Source organism: Oryzias latipes, chromosome 23 (genome assembly GCF_053564925.1).
Source record: "Oryzias latipes strain Hd-rR chromosome 23, Olatipes_Hd-rR_3.1".
Taxonomy (NCBI): Eukaryota; Metazoa; Chordata; class Actinopteri; order Beloniformes; family Adrianichthyidae; genus Oryzias; species Oryzias latipes.
The window spans coordinates 16895760-16913292 of NC_136259.1; the positions used below are offsets into that span (position 1 = coordinate 16895760).

The 17533-nt window shown below is 37.2% G+C and overlaps 2 protein-coding genes across 8 annotated transcripts in view; both read right to left on the reverse strand.

Moving 5' to 3' along the window:
* Window positions 1–142: 142 nt before the first annotated feature.
* On the reverse strand, window positions 143–14935 carry cpsf6 (cleavage and polyadenylation specific factor 6). 2 transcript variants are annotated; one of them, XM_004083031.5, is made up of 10 exons: window positions 14782–14935; window positions 11813–12022; window positions 11594–11697; window positions 10189–10334; window positions 9890–10069; window positions 9251–9749; window positions 9055–9170; window positions 8827–8980; window positions 8543–8741; window positions 143–2134 (listed from the first exon to the last, which is right to left on the reverse strand). In XM_004083031.5, exons 1-9 carry the CDS (start codon window positions 14839–14841, stop codon window positions 8555–8557), a joined length of 1656 nt encoding a protein of 551 aa, XP_004083079.1. In that variant the 5' UTR covers window positions 14842–14935; the 3' UTR covers window positions 143–2134; window positions 8543–8554. The 2 variants fall into 2 exon arrangements, with proteins under 2 accessions (XP_004083079.1, XP_078798360.1); XM_078942234.1 differs by lacking the exon at window positions 143–2134 and adding an exon at window positions 3779–8372.
* Window positions 14936–15929: 994 nt separating this feature from the next.
* Window positions 15930–17533, reverse strand: part of cacna2d4a (calcium channel, voltage-dependent, alpha 2/delta subunit 4a) — a 91523-nt gene continuing 89919 nt past the window's right edge. For all 6 annotated transcript variants that reach the window (XM_078942236.1, XM_078942239.1, XM_078942240.1 and 3 more), the window contains 2 exons: window positions 17453–17532; window positions 15930–17305 (listed from right to left, as the gene is read on the reverse strand). In XM_078942236.1, coding sequence (XP_078798362.1) covers window positions 17213–17305; window positions 17453–17532 — 173 coding nt within the window. In that variant the 3' untranslated portion in view covers window positions 15930–17212. The remainder of the gene's footprint in view (window positions 17306–17452; window position 17533) is intronic.

Here is a 17533-nt window from a genome sequence, read left to right on the forward strand (position 1 = left end):
TAAAATCATATTCCCTTTAATTCTAATAATTCAAATCATAATTTCCCCAAAAATAAATTTCTACTTTACTTATGCGGATTTTCAATGGATCTACTGGGACTTAAAGCATAAATAAATGAAAAAAGGAAAAGAAAAACAGAAATAATTGAAAACATTTTATTTAAAGAAATGACAATGAACTCACCAGGACTCCATCAAGGCACATGTACAACACCCCCTAATAAACTAGTACCCTCTGTTTGTTCTATGCCTTAACCAATCAAATCAGTATAAAGAAAAAAACTTTCACCTATATACAAACACACTGTACCAAGTTAATGACATCAGAAAAGCCCTGCTCATCTGTTTAAAATGTGACATAAAATTGAAAACTTTTTTTGAACAGAAACTTGCTTTTCATCATGTGGCTTACATTTAAAGGTTTTAAAAATGGAAGTAATCAGTAATAAAATGCAAAGAATATACAAAAAATTCCATATATTTTAACACTCGCCATGTAGTTTCATCTTGCTTGATGCAGTTATCAGACATGGCGGTTGTCAGTGGGACGTGTAGACCTGAGGACACTTACCTTGTTTGCTGGGAATGAAACTTGCACAGAAAGCAGAGTGGTTTTAGACATCATCCCAAACTCCACAGATCCTCTAGTGTGATGCCAAATAACCCTTCTAAAGCCAAACCTTCCTGATTTTCAGGAGATTCTCTTTAGACTTCTGGAGAACAAAATATTCTACGTATTCAGAACAAATGAATCTAAACAATACAAAATATACTAGTGTAAAAGGAAAAAAATAAAAAAGCTCGGTGCCTCATTTTCTTACCTTTACCTCAACATGCATGTTTTACAAATTTCTTTAAAACATTTTGCAAAGCATTATTTGGGGTCATTCAAACTCACAAGACTCAAAACAGCCTTCACATTAAAAGTATGCAGTGATTCTGTTACTTAGGACTTAAATTCAATTGACAAAACAAAATCAAACACTACAACTCGCCAGTGTTAACACCCGCCTGGTTTAAAATAATCACAGCGCCAACTTTACGTACAGCTGAATTATTTTTTTCTTTTTTTAAATTTCGCCATAAAGTATGGAGTTGATGACATGAAAGCTAGTTCCATTGTCCGTTCAACGGTAAAAAAATACGCAAAGAGCATAAAAGACAACACAAGTGACTTCACATGGGACCTTAAGCATTTTTTCATGAAGATGAAACCATTGATGCATCAACTGGAGAAGAGAGTAAAATCTTGTTTAGCTGATTCAGTGCATTAAGATGCAGAAACACATTCTTCATTTTTAGCTCACAGTGGGGGCTGAAAACCACCTTTGGTTAAAATTTGGTCGCTTCATTTAATATTACTCATACAAAAAAATAAAATATTCATCTAACTTGTCTTAAGTGGTAACAGATCTATCCAGTTTAAGCAAAATCCAAACTGCAGTGTTTCCCTTGTAGAGCTCCAGCTATTGTTGAAATGTTTAAAAACATTTTGCAGTCCAAACAAACATTTAATGTAAATGAATCAACTGTGCAGAGGAATTCACCAAATGCAGAGCTACCTCAGTAAACATTTTTATTACAACACCATCTAGTCTTTAATCGGAAAAAGCAACACTTACATACTAACCATGAAGAGAATGAAAAACACAGAAGACAGGAGAGGAAAAACATCAAACATAACCCCAATAAAAACTTTTCTAAACTGAATGTACATAATACAATGAGGAGAAAAAAGCAAAATAAAAAAATGTAGGATGTAATGTTTGTGTTTTTCTTTTCGTGAATTGCGTAGCCACTTTATTTCTTTTCTTTGCATGGAAGCGTCACATACTCTTCATGTCAAATAAAACAAAGTAAAAGAGCTTTTGGAAAGTTTTTCTTTTTCTTTAGTTACGGTAAGTAAAGACACGTGGAGAACAAGGTCTTACACATATCGGGTCCTCCTTCCACTGTCAGGCTGGCAACAGACAGAGAAGGATGGGTGGAGAAGGAGAAGGGAAATGGAGGGGGGGTGTGGAGGAAGAGTCGGCGGATGTGTCTTGTCCGGTCATGCAGGGTGAGCAGGGGCTGTGGTGGCGGTGCACTGAAAGAGTTCCTCCTTTTCCTTCCTTCTGTCCATGATCCTCGTTAGCTGAAATGTGTCAAAACGAAGGGTGGAGTTTGGTTTCGAGCCAGCCTGAGAGTGAACACTTCTCCCACTCACCAGTACATCTCTACACTAGATGTAGTCTAAGACCAAGGCTGGGTTCAGTTCACCGTCATTTAGAGTTCTTTCTTTGTATACAAGTCTGTAAACTTTGGTTTCAGTTTAGGGGAGGTGTGGTCTTGATGACTTTAAGAATTGGGGGAAAAATCAATCACACTATTGGGATTAAAAGAAACCAGCTTGACTCAATTGATTGTGCACTGCCCCCAACCCTAGCAAAGACACCACCATGTCATGCAAAGAAGTTACTTTGAATTGTATCATCAGATACACTCACAGGATAACAGTACGTTGGATCACATTTGCTAAAATACTGCAGGTCTGAACTATATGCATGCAGAGGAAACAAGTCTTATTTCACACACAAAACTTTAAACCCAAAAGCAAGTATTATAGTATATCTGCAAAATATTTCTAAGAGTTCAATGAATTTAGACACAAAAGTAACAAAATTTTGAGTTTAAATGGCAAAAATATAGAGCTTTGACCAAGACAGACCTTGCCATCAGGGATTTTTTTTTGTTTATGGTCAACAACTTTAGCAGAAACATCAGATGCAACATCCATATAATTATTATTGAACAAGACAAAAACATTGGTAGAGAATTTAATAAATAACCAAGGAAGGAAAACGCCAAGAAACGCCTTTACTTTCACTGGCTCTAGGGAAGGGCTGCCCGACCTCCAGCCTTGGACTACTAATGAGAACCAGTGGCAGGAAGTGGGGCAGAAAAAGCTAGCAGTGTTCCCTCGCTATATCGCGGTGCACCTTTTGCGCAGGTTTTTCAACGCAATTTTGCACTTTTTTTTAAACAATACACTGGTTTCTGTGTTTTGATTGGCTTGAGACCTCGTCAATCAATCTCGTCTTTGTCGAATCTCCCACTCAACTTTTTTTTTTTTTTTACATACATTTTCAATCGTAAGGAAATCTTTGTTTTCATTCCATAAAACTGGACTTATTTGTGTGCGACGGTTTGAGCTGCGAAAGCCTAATCAAGAGAGAAAAGTATCAAAAAGTATCACAATATTCATGTCTGAGAAAGGAGTACAAAGTGTGTAGTGAGGGGTTTTACAGGCTTAAAAAAAAACGGGTAGTCCTACTTCGCAGATTTCCCGTATCGCAGGTTAATTATGGAATCTAACCGCCAACATAAATGAGGGAACACTGTAAACAAGAAAGAGGGTCGCTCTCCAGGACCAGTGTTGGGCTGCCCGAATGTTAAAAACTTACAGTTAGCACTTCCTAAAACTCCAGCTTCAAACTGACATACTTGATTTCTTCCTGGCAACAAATACCCCCCCCCCCTTCAAAAACCAAATTTGTCCTGAGCTTTGAAGAGAATGAATGTGATTTTGTTAGCATAAAAGGGCAATAACTTATACAAAAACATCAACATTTCTTTAACTTATAAGGAAGGGTTATGATTGACAAGATGCAACTCTGCCATATTTTTCATTGAGGAGCACAAACTGTACATTTAAAAAATTCAAATGCTGAAAGATTTGTTACAAATTCTTACATTTTAAAAAGCTGTAACAAATACAGACAAGCTCAAAATGACAATTGCAGTCAAACTTGGACTTTTATTTTTACTTAAGGGAATAAAGGGCTGTCGGTAACTAAGCATTACTAACGGTTAGCTATACAAAAGAAAAGACTAAAAAAAAAAAATCATACGCCAATTTTATGTAAACATTAAATGCGCAGCAGCATCACAACAACAAGAAAACAGACCAGAGCCAAACCGGAGACAATCTGCCAATTAAGAAAAGCAAAATTCCATCTATTTGAGTGCTACACAAATCAAAATATCTATTTGACCGTTTACAGGCGTTACATGTAAATAGCTGCTTAACAATATGTTATTCATAAATGACAAAACAGTAACCAAGTTGTTCACCAAACTATCCAAATTACAAATTTTATCGAACAATAAAACTTTCTTTGATGGTTGATTGTGGAGCTTAAAGACTGACCTTAAAGTAGTTTGTAAATATTTCACAAAAAACACACATGCATCCCTCTGAATCAGGTTTAAATGTTTGAGTCTAACCTGTGGGAAAACTGTTGTGGCTCTGGTTTGGCCGTTTGCGGCTTTGTTAGATGAGGACAGAAAGGATGTCGTTGCTGCTGCACACAAACTTTAAAATGGCTCAAAGACGGAGCACAGATATAACTTCAGCTCATTACAAACACACTGAATTGTTGCATGGCAGTATGAGCACAAAAACACCTCAATAGCATAACAGGACACAACAAATGGTCATATGTCATCAATTATATGATTGGCATCCCAGTCTTAACAAGTTCCTCAGACGGACAAACTCTTGACATGACATGTAAAAAGTGGAAATCCCTTTTCATTCTATTCAATCCTTTAATTTAACCAACAAACCATTTTTTAAAATCAACAATTGCAGTAATAAGTTTACAACTCTGGTGGTTCATAAAGTCTTGTACCCACTGGAAATCTAATAAATGACAATTTTTAAATATTCTTAAGCCAAATCCAAGCTACATGATTTTCTTTCAACTGTGTCCATCTCACCATGTTCCCATCAGCTGGTCAGTGGGTTTAAAGCGGATTCAAGTTCACGCTACAACTGCGTTTATTAAACAAATGCCTAAAATGTCTCAAATAAATATCAGAGATGGAATTTTGAGCTTAATTGAAAATTCATAAATGTCCTCCTTCAGAAAAATGCCACAAGTACATTTTCAAAACACCTAAACCAATAAGTGAGTCAAAGTGAGTCTTTAATAATATCTTTATTTTTTATCTTGTTTGTTGAAACAAACCAAACTGTCATCAGTAAAGGTGGTGGGTTTCTAGCTTTTAAACCTTGTCCTATGGACAGAGCATCTTTGTGAATAGAAAATAAACACGATTTAAATAATATATTCAGTTTAAACTGACTGATGAGAACAGAATCAAACCTTTGATTAGGATACTTTGCAGATGATGGTCAAATTCACCCACAAAGTGAAACTTGGAAAGAAAATCATGTACGGTGAATTTAGCATCCAGTGACAAGAGAAGGAAATTCCAGTTTGTCGAAGACTTTTGAAATTGCGTTGTTAACACAACAGAAGGACGACAAACATTTTTTTTTATAATATGTACAACATCACTATTAAGGGGTCCCCCAGTGGACAGTCAGACAAATAGAAAACTGTATGTAAAAGACTAAATAACAGAGGAGAAATCACATCAACTCAACTAGCACTGAAGGCTAAAAATCAGCATATCTGCTGATTTTAAAGTTCAGCAATTCTGTAAATTGAACCACCCCTGTAAATACTTCACAGCGTGTGAGCAAGAGGGACACCAAGAAAAGAGGAAACCCATATTTAGTTTGTCTGCTGTGTGAGAAGAAAGTCTTTTTTTTTTGGGAGTGGATGGAAGTTTTACGTGTGCGATGGATGCATAACATGGGAAATATTACTTGGGGTTCAGGCCAACTGTACAGAAAGGCTGAAGGTTCCCTGCAACTTCCTGGATTCCTAAATCAAGCTTACACACATCTCTACAGACATCAGAATTCTCTGGCAGTGGAAAACAGGAGCACATCACAAAACACCATTTCAACTGCAACTCCAAAATGCGTACAAGTCAGCATGTTGTTTAACATGCAAGTCATACAGTGAAGACAAAATATTCCTCTCTATGAGTGACAACATGATTATTATTAAAACTCTGACACCAACAACTACGGACATGGAGCCACAAGTCTCAAAGCTTATCCTTCAAAATGTCAATCAATTTGAAAAGGAGCACTAACAGTTTGCTAATAATCATACAAAAGCTTCTGACAAATGTTTAGAATATTGTGTGCATTTATCAAACAATACTAATCAGACAACCTGCACAACACATATAAACACTGACTTACTGACGTGCACTGGATTGTGGGAAAGTTGATTGATTTGTCTTTACTAGCTAAATACTGATACTATGTTGTCTTGGATTTATTGTCCTGCATGTTTTACACATTTGTCTGTTTCAAGACAACCAAATTCAGCTCACCCACTCTGAAAGGGTTCCTAGAGCCATTTGAAACAGCAAGGAAATGAATAAAACATGCAGAGATCAGGATGGACAAAAGGCATAACAAAAATAAAATAAAAGTATCCTATTACACACTTAAAACACAGTCATTATTCCAAGTTTATATGTGTTTTTTCCATCTTAATTTGTTCTTACCGGTAAATAAATATTTTACATCTTATCCTAAAGCACATGTGTAGTGGAATATTCTGATGAAATAAACATTTTAAAAGGATCAAATTAAGTTTCAAGAAAATATTTAAATTCAGTTCTTGACATTAGACTACAACCAACATGGTAGTTAAAGACTTGTTGATAACATTTATAAATAAAGTTGTAAGGTTGATTAAAGTTTGACAACTGCAATATGCTGTGAGTTACTTTTGTTCTGAAATATTCAGGGTAATCCATTACATTTTACGGTAACACGCTTTACCCTTGAGCTACATGAAATCTTGTTACATTCACATGAATTTAACTGTGGGCTGCATGAAAAAAACAGCAAGATAATTGTACAAAATGCTGGGTAAACCACAATATGACTCTTTAGCTAGCGTTTAGGTCATGCAGAGATTATTTTAAAGCAAAGTAGCTGATCTAATTATTTCCAATAAAAAATTTTTTAACTCTGAATGCTCATTCACACTTTGTTTTTAACGGGTTGAATACTTTCTCAAAAAAACCTGAACTGTAAAATAAGAATACTTCATGAAGCTGTCAAAATATGGACACTAATGGACTTTGGTAACCATGGAAACTGTAATAGAGAATCACTGCTTGACATCAGCCAAAAGTTGGGTGTTTCCAGCTCAGCAATAAAAGTTACAAAATTTAAAACAAGAATGCATTCTGTATACAGAAGCAACTCATTAACCAGTTTTGGGGAATATGTAGCAGCAAATAACAAGCACACAATTTGGGAACCTGATATCAATATCAGCATACCACATTAGAAAATACAAAAGCATGAACATGTGCATTTTGGTTAACCTCAAAGTTTTACAATGAGGTGCAAATATTCAAAAGTGAGCAATTTGCTTTGGTTAAAACATACAAGTAGAACTTTTTACAACATATAGCATCATTACATTGAACTTTTTTGGCATCCGAAAAGGCAATATGTTAACAATAAATTCATTTTTTGTTTAAGAATGTTTTTGTGTGTAAAAAGCAATGTAGAACATTCCTATCAAAAACGTATGAAGCTGCAGCCCCACCACTAAGAAATAGATTCTAATCTGACAAGTTAAAACCTGAACCTTCTCTAAACACTATAAAGGCTTTATTTTTTTAACATCCAACACCTGACAAACAGATAAAAGACACCAAACTCCAATAGTCACAGTGAGGTAACATTCATACTTCACAAAATACAGTTCAATCATAAAAGACTTGATATTAAACCTAGAAAAATACTTAATATATTTCAAATGATCAACAGAAGTATTAGACCAGGGCTGCCCAATCCTGGTCCCGTTGATCTACCACCCAGCCGGTTTTCCAGCTCTCCCTGCGCTTCTTGTTGCTGATTACCTGGACCAGGTGAGTTTAGTCAATCAGAATGAGGAAACTCCCAAGTCCACAAATTAGCAGAAAGTAGAGTGGAGGGCTCTGGAAAACAGGCAGGGGGGTGGATCTCGAGGACCAGGATTAGGCAGCCCTGTGTTAGATGTCAACCACCAGCTTAAGATACGATGTACGTTGTCCAACTACAACAGACAAAAGTTTCAAACCACCAGTGTTTTGCTATTTCATTGCCATGACTAACTTGAATACATGTTCATTGTTTTCTGGTAAGATGTAAATAAAGAATCATGTAAATTGTGGGTTTGGTGGTTTAACACCTGCTGAAGGAAAAAGTTAAATCCACACAAAGTTCATTTCTACTAATAGATATTTACTGAAGTTGGGAGAACTACACTGAAGATTCAAGAATTCACAGTGCATTCTATCAGTGTATTTAATTAACAAAAGCTTTTAACATCTCTTTATGGATTATACAGACGACTTACCTGACACCTACCTGAAAGTACCAAAGTGAGGTTTATGTCTCTTTCCAGCTTAACTCTCCTTTTCTTCATCAAATCATTTCTTAATCATTTATTTACTACCTAAAAACAACATAAGTTCAACCCAGTTGCTGCGCTTCAATTAAACCATAAGAACTGAAGAAGAGAGGAGGTGAGGAATTAGACTAACTTTTTTTTCTTTGATCCCTTGCGTTAGACTGATTAAACTCCAACACAAACTTGGAAGACTAAAGACAAAACCGTTAACTCACCTTCCTTCCTGGCTAACGGTGGCGATATTCCCTCTCCCGCTCCCTTTCCCTGTCGCGGTCACGGTCTCGTTCACGATGGCGATCACGCTCGCGGCTGCGCTCTCTATAATAATCTTCATGCCTGTCCCGACTGCGGGACTTGTGTCTCCGGCTCTTTTCTCTGGAGCGGCTATGGTCACGCTCTCTAGACCGCTCACGTCTGGGAGAAAAAAACAAAACCGTAACAAAATACTTTTTAAAATTCTTATCTTCAGCGAGTGATGGTTTTTATTTTTTAACATTACCTTGACGCTGAACCATAGCTTTTTGACTCAATGCCGTGGAGACAGTCCTGCAGAGAACTGATAAGAACCTTACAGCGGTCATCGGCTGAGACTTTGGATTGCTTAATCAGACTAATAGCTGTCACCAAAGTCTCTATTGCGCTGCCATAATCGGCTGAAAAGAAAAGACATGGTCTTAATAAATATGAATTTCTTTACTCGGTGAATAACTAAAAGCAGGAGTGTTACCTGCACTGGCATCTGATACAGCTCGAGATATTGCACTGGAGGAGATGGCTCTGTTCCTGTTCATGATCTCCTCGAACTCTGCTTCACTCAATGGAGTCCGTGATGAGTCCATGTCTCTACAAGGTGCCATTGAAAAAGGTTACATTTGCAACCCTTTGAAAAAACAAGCAAAACAATACAGTTGCCCTACTCTTACCGGCCTCCAGGACCGTAGTCTCTCTCGTATGGTGGTGGGCGTCCATAAGGGTCGTTTGGCCCGGGTGGCCCTCGGCTGTCGTTAGGGGGCAAGCTGTTGTTGCCAGGTGGGGGGAAGAAAGCAGGGTTCACATGAGGCGCAGGTGGAGGAGCACCTGGTGGGGGGCCCGGCAAATGTGGAGGTGGGGCCAAAGCCAATGGTGGTCCAATAGGGCCCGGAGGGCGAGGAGGAAAGGGTCCCGGAGGAGGTGGGCCTTGCTGAGGAGGTGGGGGGCCAGGAGGAGGACCATACCCTGGAGGAGGAGGGCCTGGGGGAAGAGGTCCCAGTGGAGGCTGACCAAACTGGCCAGGGAAGAGAACAGGAGGAGGAGGAGGTCTGTCTCCACGATTAGGAGGACCTGCGAGGGGTGGGGGTAGACCCTGGCCAGGAGGGGGTGGTCCTACGGGACCAGGGGGGCCAGGAGGACCAGGGGGAGGACGTGGAAGACCCTGCATTCCACCTATGAAAACAACAGTAGAGAGCAAAGCAAAAAAGACAAAAGTAAAGATCATTCCCATTTATATGCAGACACATAAAACTCCTATAATAGTTCCCTCTTCAGTTCAAACCAGCACAGATTTCTCACTAATAGAAACTAACCAGGAAAGTGGGGTGGTGGGCCTCCAGGGCCTATGGGGCCAGGAGGGAAACGATCTACTCCAGAACCAGGTGGACCAGGATACCTGCCTCGACCTCTGTTGCCCATTGAGAATCCGGAGCGATGGCCTGAACCAGGGGGACCAGCTTTACCTTCCCCTGACATCTGACCAGATTGAGTACCTAAATAAATAAATAAAAGGTTTCAAATGGCTCAAAATTCATCAAGTTGCAATATATTTTCATTTGTAGCAAATTAAATAGATTTGTGAAAATCGTAAGATGAAACTGGAAATACTTACTTTTGCGTGACTGCATCTCAAACTGGCTTAGGGATTGTTTATTGCACGGTGTGACTATAGGATTCTGACCATGAAGCTCTCTCTTGGACAACAGGTCCATCAGTTTCCTGGATGATCCCTCAGAACCAACACACACAAGAGCAAACCTGAAGGAAACCAGCACAAGACACCCTGTCATAAGTATGCAAAGCAAAAACATCCTAGTTATAAAATGTTGAACTCATGAGGCCACCAGGTTTTGTAGTTGTTCCACATTTGAATCATCATCCTCACAGTGAAGTTTTTTCACACAAACAACATCCACGCAGGCATCCTCTGATCCATACGTCATTGCAAATGCAAGGTTGAATACACTAAGCGCAGACGCTTTGTGCCATCAGAAAGACGCTACCAGCCCCGCTGTGTGCCAGGTCCCAGGCGGAGGACATTCTGCGCCTGCAGGACCGTTTATTGAGGCTGGGCAGGCATGCATGCGTCCTCCATTGAAAGCGAGACAGAAACGCCAACTCAGGCAGCAGTGTGTACAAGCACGCACTTCAATAGCCCTGCCCACAGAGCAGGGGCCGCCCTTCGCTCAGCCGTCAGTAAGCCTGCTGCGCTTTGGAAATGTCCTGCTATTACACAGTGTCAGCATAGCATGAAACGCGATCGTCGCTGCTATCTGTTTACATAATAAACCGCCTTATCTGTTCAAATTGTGTATTACTATAAAAATAATATTAATACACACAACAGAGCTATCTCCTCACAAAGATTTGTGTACTCTTACGGTGTAGCTTTTGAATAGACAGAAAATACTTTATTTACATTCATCCATCCATCCATCTAGGTAGATCTTTTGGAGCTTGTCTCAAAAGTAACTCGCATGCCAAAAAAGTGTGGGCACCCCTGGTGTAAGCTCAAACCGGAAATCATCAAACTATATAATGGTACGGTGGACAGTAAGCATCACCTTAAGGGTTTTGTGGTGGCACAACTTTAATTACTTCTGTTCAAATTGTCTTGAGTCTCGTCACAACTCTGAAAATGAATAAACTCTGCGCGGTTTAAACAAAATGCATACAATAAATTGCACATGACATGGATTCCTATACATATGAATGTATAATAAAATAAAAAATACTCTGACGTCAACACATAAATAACACACGCTCTCTTTGACATACCGTAACTCTTTGGCCATTTACGTGATCAAACCGAATCGGCTGATTCTGATCTGGAGAAAAGCAGGTTTTCATAGAGGATTTGCACCGATATGCAACACATCATTAATGTAAAGTGTTGCACATCAGCGTAAGGCTGCTTTTTCCACAGTTGAAGAGTCACGGTAATCCAAAGAACGTTAACATTGAAGCTAAAGCCTCGGTGTAAAGAGTTAAACACAAACAAAAACTACTGTCCTCACCCTTTTGACTGGCCATTAGCCCTGTTTTCAAAGAACTTTATCTCCAGCACATCTGTAATGCCTACTGAACGAATGGCTTCAGTCAGGTCTTCATCTGTTGTCCACTGTAAAAAAAGAACAATAATAAAAAGAGACAAATTATCAATACTACTTTCTTAGCATTTAGTCGAAATTGACAATGAAACTTCTAATTATTTAATTTGAATGGTTGAAACCCACCCATGTAAGGTTGCCGATGTACAAAGCAATCCGTTTGCCTGTATAGGTGTACACCACATTGGGTGGATTACTCTTCCCTCCGTCAGAACCGCCAGATGGAGGCATTGAATCCATGTAGTCCCTGTCTTCTGGAGCATCTCCATTATTGGCAGATGGGGATATCACATCATCGTACAAGTCAATCTGCTCGTGAACTGGATACTCCGATTCCTTTAAAAGAAAAATGAGTTAACACAGTTAAAGCAAAACATGTGGGGTTCAATTCCACAAGAACCTGAAACTGTGGCTCAACGTTTATAAAAACTGGGGATGTAGAAATGCATCTTTTAAGTGAAAGATATTATGGATGGATATTATTTTTAGTAATGTACAGGGGTGTAACGATTAATCAACGAATCGATTTATTTTCTTACGATTGAAACAGATGTATCTGTCTAATCTAAGGTAAGTTGCTTATCGAATTGGCAGTTTGCCACAACTGGGACGCAGAGGGAAAGACAGTGGCTGTGACAACATTAACCACTTGGATCTGTCGCCTCTTTGCATCTTTCGGGATTAAAAACAGTGACAATCTCTTCTCACAATGAGCTTTTGTCACCCCTATGGGGCCAAAAGGAAATGGTCCATTCAAGCAGCGCTGTTACTGTGACCCCAACCACTTTTATAGTTTCACATAGGGCTGCACGATATGAGGAAAACTCGCGATATGCGATATTGGTGATTAATATTGCGATAACGATATGATTCGCGGTATATAAACAAACAGCAAAACAACCAAAAACATAATTTCCATTTCACTGCAACAGTTTAAAAATTATACTCCAAATGACCCTTGTCGACATAGGAGGCAAACATCAAACATAAAAGGGCTCATCTGATTGATCAACAACGTAAATGGGTCCTTCCGATTGGTTAAATGCATAAAGGGATTTATTTCATTTGTTCAATATTTCAAGCTGCCACGAGATTGTTTTAGCACATTTAAGGTAACCATTTATTGCGATTTTCGCCGTCTTTTGTGGTATGCATATTGCACAGCTTAATGTCGCGATAACGATAAATTTGCGATATATTGTGCAGGCCTAGTTTCACACAATGTACGTTACTTTCTGCCTTTATGAACGGGTGATTTAAATGATTGTGCACTGCAGGCAAAAAAAACAAGTTTGCCACGGTGACGTAATGACCCTGTGTTTTGAAGCTGTTGGCGGTGAGATGACAGGTGGGGCAATACGATGAGCGCATGCATAAGCGGGAAACGCGCTAAAGGTTAATGAATGCACAGCCGGTTTTTTAATTATATTTAGGATGTCACAGCGACTGCCATTTATGAAGTTATAAGCTCAGTTTGTTGATAATACCAAATAAGGTCAGATTATACCCTGACTTTTTTATGTTCTGACAAATGTAAATGTGAAATGAGAAAAAGTTTTAAAATGAATAGTACAGCTGATCGCCACTCCATTTACTGGGGGTGAAAAAAAATGAAGAATGTCCAATTGTGGAAAATTTATATTACTATAATTAGCATTCTAAGGTCAAAGTAAAACATTTACTTTTACATGCAATAAAAACACCATGATAGATTTAATTTACATGACGTATACAGTATGATGTACCACAAATGCTGTACTTTTTGTTTCAAACTAACATAGTTTTAAGTTATTTAAGTTCACTTTTTAAGTTTGGCCTATTTTCCTTGTGCAATATTGTTATGAAAGAACGTCTTTGAGGTAATGCCAAAATGCCTGCTGTTGGGAATTAAATACATTTCTAGACATATTGAACTTTTTTACATTCTAAATTTCAAAATGGCACTTTATGTCACAAATGCTGTTGACCCCTAATCTATAGAAGTTTACTGCATATCACCAGACGCTTACTTAGCTCCCTGTTTTACTGGAAATTGCTGCAGCTATAATAAAACATGGAGACCAAATAGTGCTAGAGAGTTAGTCAACAAGAAGAAGCTGAAATAAAAGAAATTACACCAGAATTTAAAAGTAAAAATGGTTACTAGAAAAAGCAAATTACTATAATAAATTGATTTAAATTAATTAAATTCCAAAAGCATTTTTTTCTCTTTATTTTATGTCACGCTTTATGAGGAAAAAAAGAGTAGTAAACTTAAAGAAATGTTAAAAAAAACTAAAACATGACTAATAATTTTTAAGTCACTGGCTCTTAATTAAGTTTAGCTAAACAATTTTAATAAGAAACAAGGAAAAAAAACATTTATTTTTAAATGTTTAGCTCCGACAGTATAATACCATAACAAATTCTGTGCAAAACAAATGTCAGTAAGTTATGATTTTAGTATGCGGTCTAAAAAGGGGGGCGCGGTTTTTAATGTGCGCGCGCGCAAGAATAAAAAAAAACACCCACCATGCATGATGACCCAACCTGCTGCCAGAATGGAAGCCGTGTAACTCGTGTTTTCCCCTTTTGTTTTTATTTTTGACGTTTTTAAAAGTACACCAAGTTACATTTGATCCAAACTATAACCCACGTCCAATACAGTAAACCAATTAAACGTGTGAAGTTAACCAACACCAGCTAGCTTATCATGAAATGCGTGTTTGGTTAACAGCCTCCGTCGGGAGAAAAAAAAAAAAAGAAAGCACACACTGCGCGGCCTATACGCGCGCTCCACTGAAAAGGCTGCTAGACGCTTTGCTGATGGACAAAAATGTACATATTCTAAATAATAACCCACATCACATTTACCTCCACATGTGTACTACTGTTTGAATAAAAAATGCAGATCTATTGTACAGAAGTTTGCTATCTATGCTGCAACCAACGCAGCACACTGACTGACAGAGGCCTGTGTGTGTATTGCTAGTGGAGAAGCTAGCACGAGCATCAAATTACACCTATTTTTCCTATAACGCCGAAAAGACCATTGCAAAAATTAGAAAAAGAACTTCAAAGCACTGAACAAACTCGAGAATATTTTATTTTAATACCTGATTAAATTCCTCTTCTACGTCGGCGTAGATGTCGATATGATCCACACCGTCCGCCATTTTCCTCTGCTTCGTGCCTCCGTCCGCCTGGCGGTGCAGAGGATCGGAGCTACAAACAATAACTCCGGGAGATGCATCAGCGCCCCTGCTGGTCGTATTCACTAACTACAGCCTGCTCTGCTGGGAATGACGGATTCATTGATCATCTGCATTTCACTTTAAACATTCATACTACTGAATACGACATCTATAAAAAATATAAATTATTCTGTTATGTATTTTGTAATTACGCATTTAAAAGAGGAATTCAATATCTATTTATTTATTAATAAATGATTTTCACAACAATGGAAATGCAATTTCTAAAAGAACTCAAATAGATAGAATAGATCACGCTTTTTTCTACGTACAGCTGTGCACCTGCCATTACTGTTTTGTTGATTGAAAATTTCAGCAAATTTGACACAAATCGCTGGAAGAAATGGTCTTTTAATAAAAATTGTAACAATTCTTGACAACAAAGTTAAAAGTGAAAATAAAAAGCAAAGTTATGTGTAAAGAGAAGAGTGAAACATGATCTCCAACTATATAGTTTCCTGTGTATTAGGTATTGCTGTAATTATACTATAATATTTTTTTCAAATTAAAAATATAAATATTTTAAGACGCCCAAGTGGCTGGGATAGGCTCCAGCAGCCCCGTGACCCCGAAAGGGAATAAACGGTTAAGAAAATGAATTAATGAATGAATGAATATTTTAAGTACATTGACAAGACACAAAACATTCTATTTTGGTGTATTATTTGTAGACTCACATTTTACACTATATTAGACATTTTATCAATAATGTCATATAAATAAATTTAAATCTGGCTTTTGATCAACATTTGAATACTTACTCTGATGTAAAGGATACAATAATAACTATAACACATAGGATTTTACCTTAAAAAGTAATTTTGTAAAACTTTATTGGAAAATAAAGTTTTATTTTTTGAAATCATCTGTCATTCACAATCCAATTTGTTGAAACAACCACTGCTATCATACTATATCTTTATAAATTTACTGCTCATTTATATGAAACTATAAGTTTATAAATAATAGGTGAATAAAAGGAGACAAACAGAAATGACACACAGTCAAAGTAAATGTAATAAAAACAACTTTGTGGATCTTTTATTTTATAAATAATGGCTTTAATCCATGTAATACTTTCATAAGAACAATTTACAGGTTTGTTTTACAAAGGAAAAAAACAGAACAAAAGAACAAAATCACATTCCAAGTTTTAGCTCCTCCTAAAAAAAATCATAAACATTTCATATATATTAGATTTTACCTCTGTCAATAACACAACCAAAGACAACAACAACAAAAATAATAATTTCAGTCAGACCATTTTAAATGTTTTAGTTAAAAAGAATATAAAAAAGGTAACAAATATATTAGAAGTAAATCTTTTTAACATGCAAAAATGGAAGAAAAAAAGAAGTTTGAAAAAAAGAAGCGTTCAGTTAAATCAATATAAAAATACATTGTAATTTATTGGTAAATAAATCAACATTAACAAATGTTATTATCATTAGATAGATACCATTGTGATTCTTTTTTCTTTTAAAGTTGTTTACTTATTTTTTTCAGCAGAGCATTACAGATACTTAAAAAAAAACCTGAGGCAAAATGTTATGCAAAAGAAAAACTTTTTTTTGCTTTAACTTCAAGAACAATTTAATTACATGGTGAAAGTGCACAAGACAAAAAAAGGCAGAAAAACGTTTTAAAATTGTGGCAGGTAAAATGTAATTAGTCTTAAAACATGTAAAAATTAGGGATAAAAGTATGACCCTTCCAACTTTTAACTTAAATATTTCTGATACCACTCATATAAGACATTTCTGACTGGGCCTTCATCTAGTCTGCTTTGGTTGATTCATCAAACCCCTTTAAAAAATGCCCTGTGATACAATTTACCAACTCAAGTTTCTCTTCACGCTAACTATTTTTTCAAATGCAACATATAACAAAAACAGATGCAGTAATGTGGATCTTGAAGGCTGAAGTGCATATTTGCAAATGCGCTCTAGGCCTTGCCTGTGATCTTCAGATCAGAGGAAGATGGAGACGGACAACTGGAGATGTGTTGCACTCTTGCTCTAATTACTTATGCTGCAACTTGTGACTCACCATTCCTTTTAAAAACAGATGCTGTAACCTTCATCTTTTCAGTCCATTTTCAATCTGTGACTCAAAGGCGTGCAGGAGTGAGTTTGCTGGAAAGTGTCCATGGCAACAGCAATCCATTAACTTGCTTTACTCGGTTGTCATTCTTAAACTTACAAAATATAATGCTTCAGAAGTCCAAGACTTTTTTCCTTTTTTTTAATGAGAGCAAGAAGACTTAAAAACGTTGTAAGAAAGTTGTCCATCATCAGGAAATTGATCCAGCAATGGAAAGACATAGCAGGAGGAGGACATATGACAGTGAAATGACAGATGCCCCTCCACAGTCGTCTGCATTCTCCTGCAGGACCCAAGCAGAGACACAATTTGATTAGAACTTATTGCAGGTTATTACTCAAATCAACAAGTTGCTATTTAATACTTTACAAATAACATATAGACAAAAATAAAAAGATAAGCACGAGGATATAACGAGTGGAAAGCTTACCTGCGGATGATAAGAATGACAGGACTCAGGGCGTCTGCGAATCTTCTGAGACCTCATTCTGTCACACTTCACTGATGCATT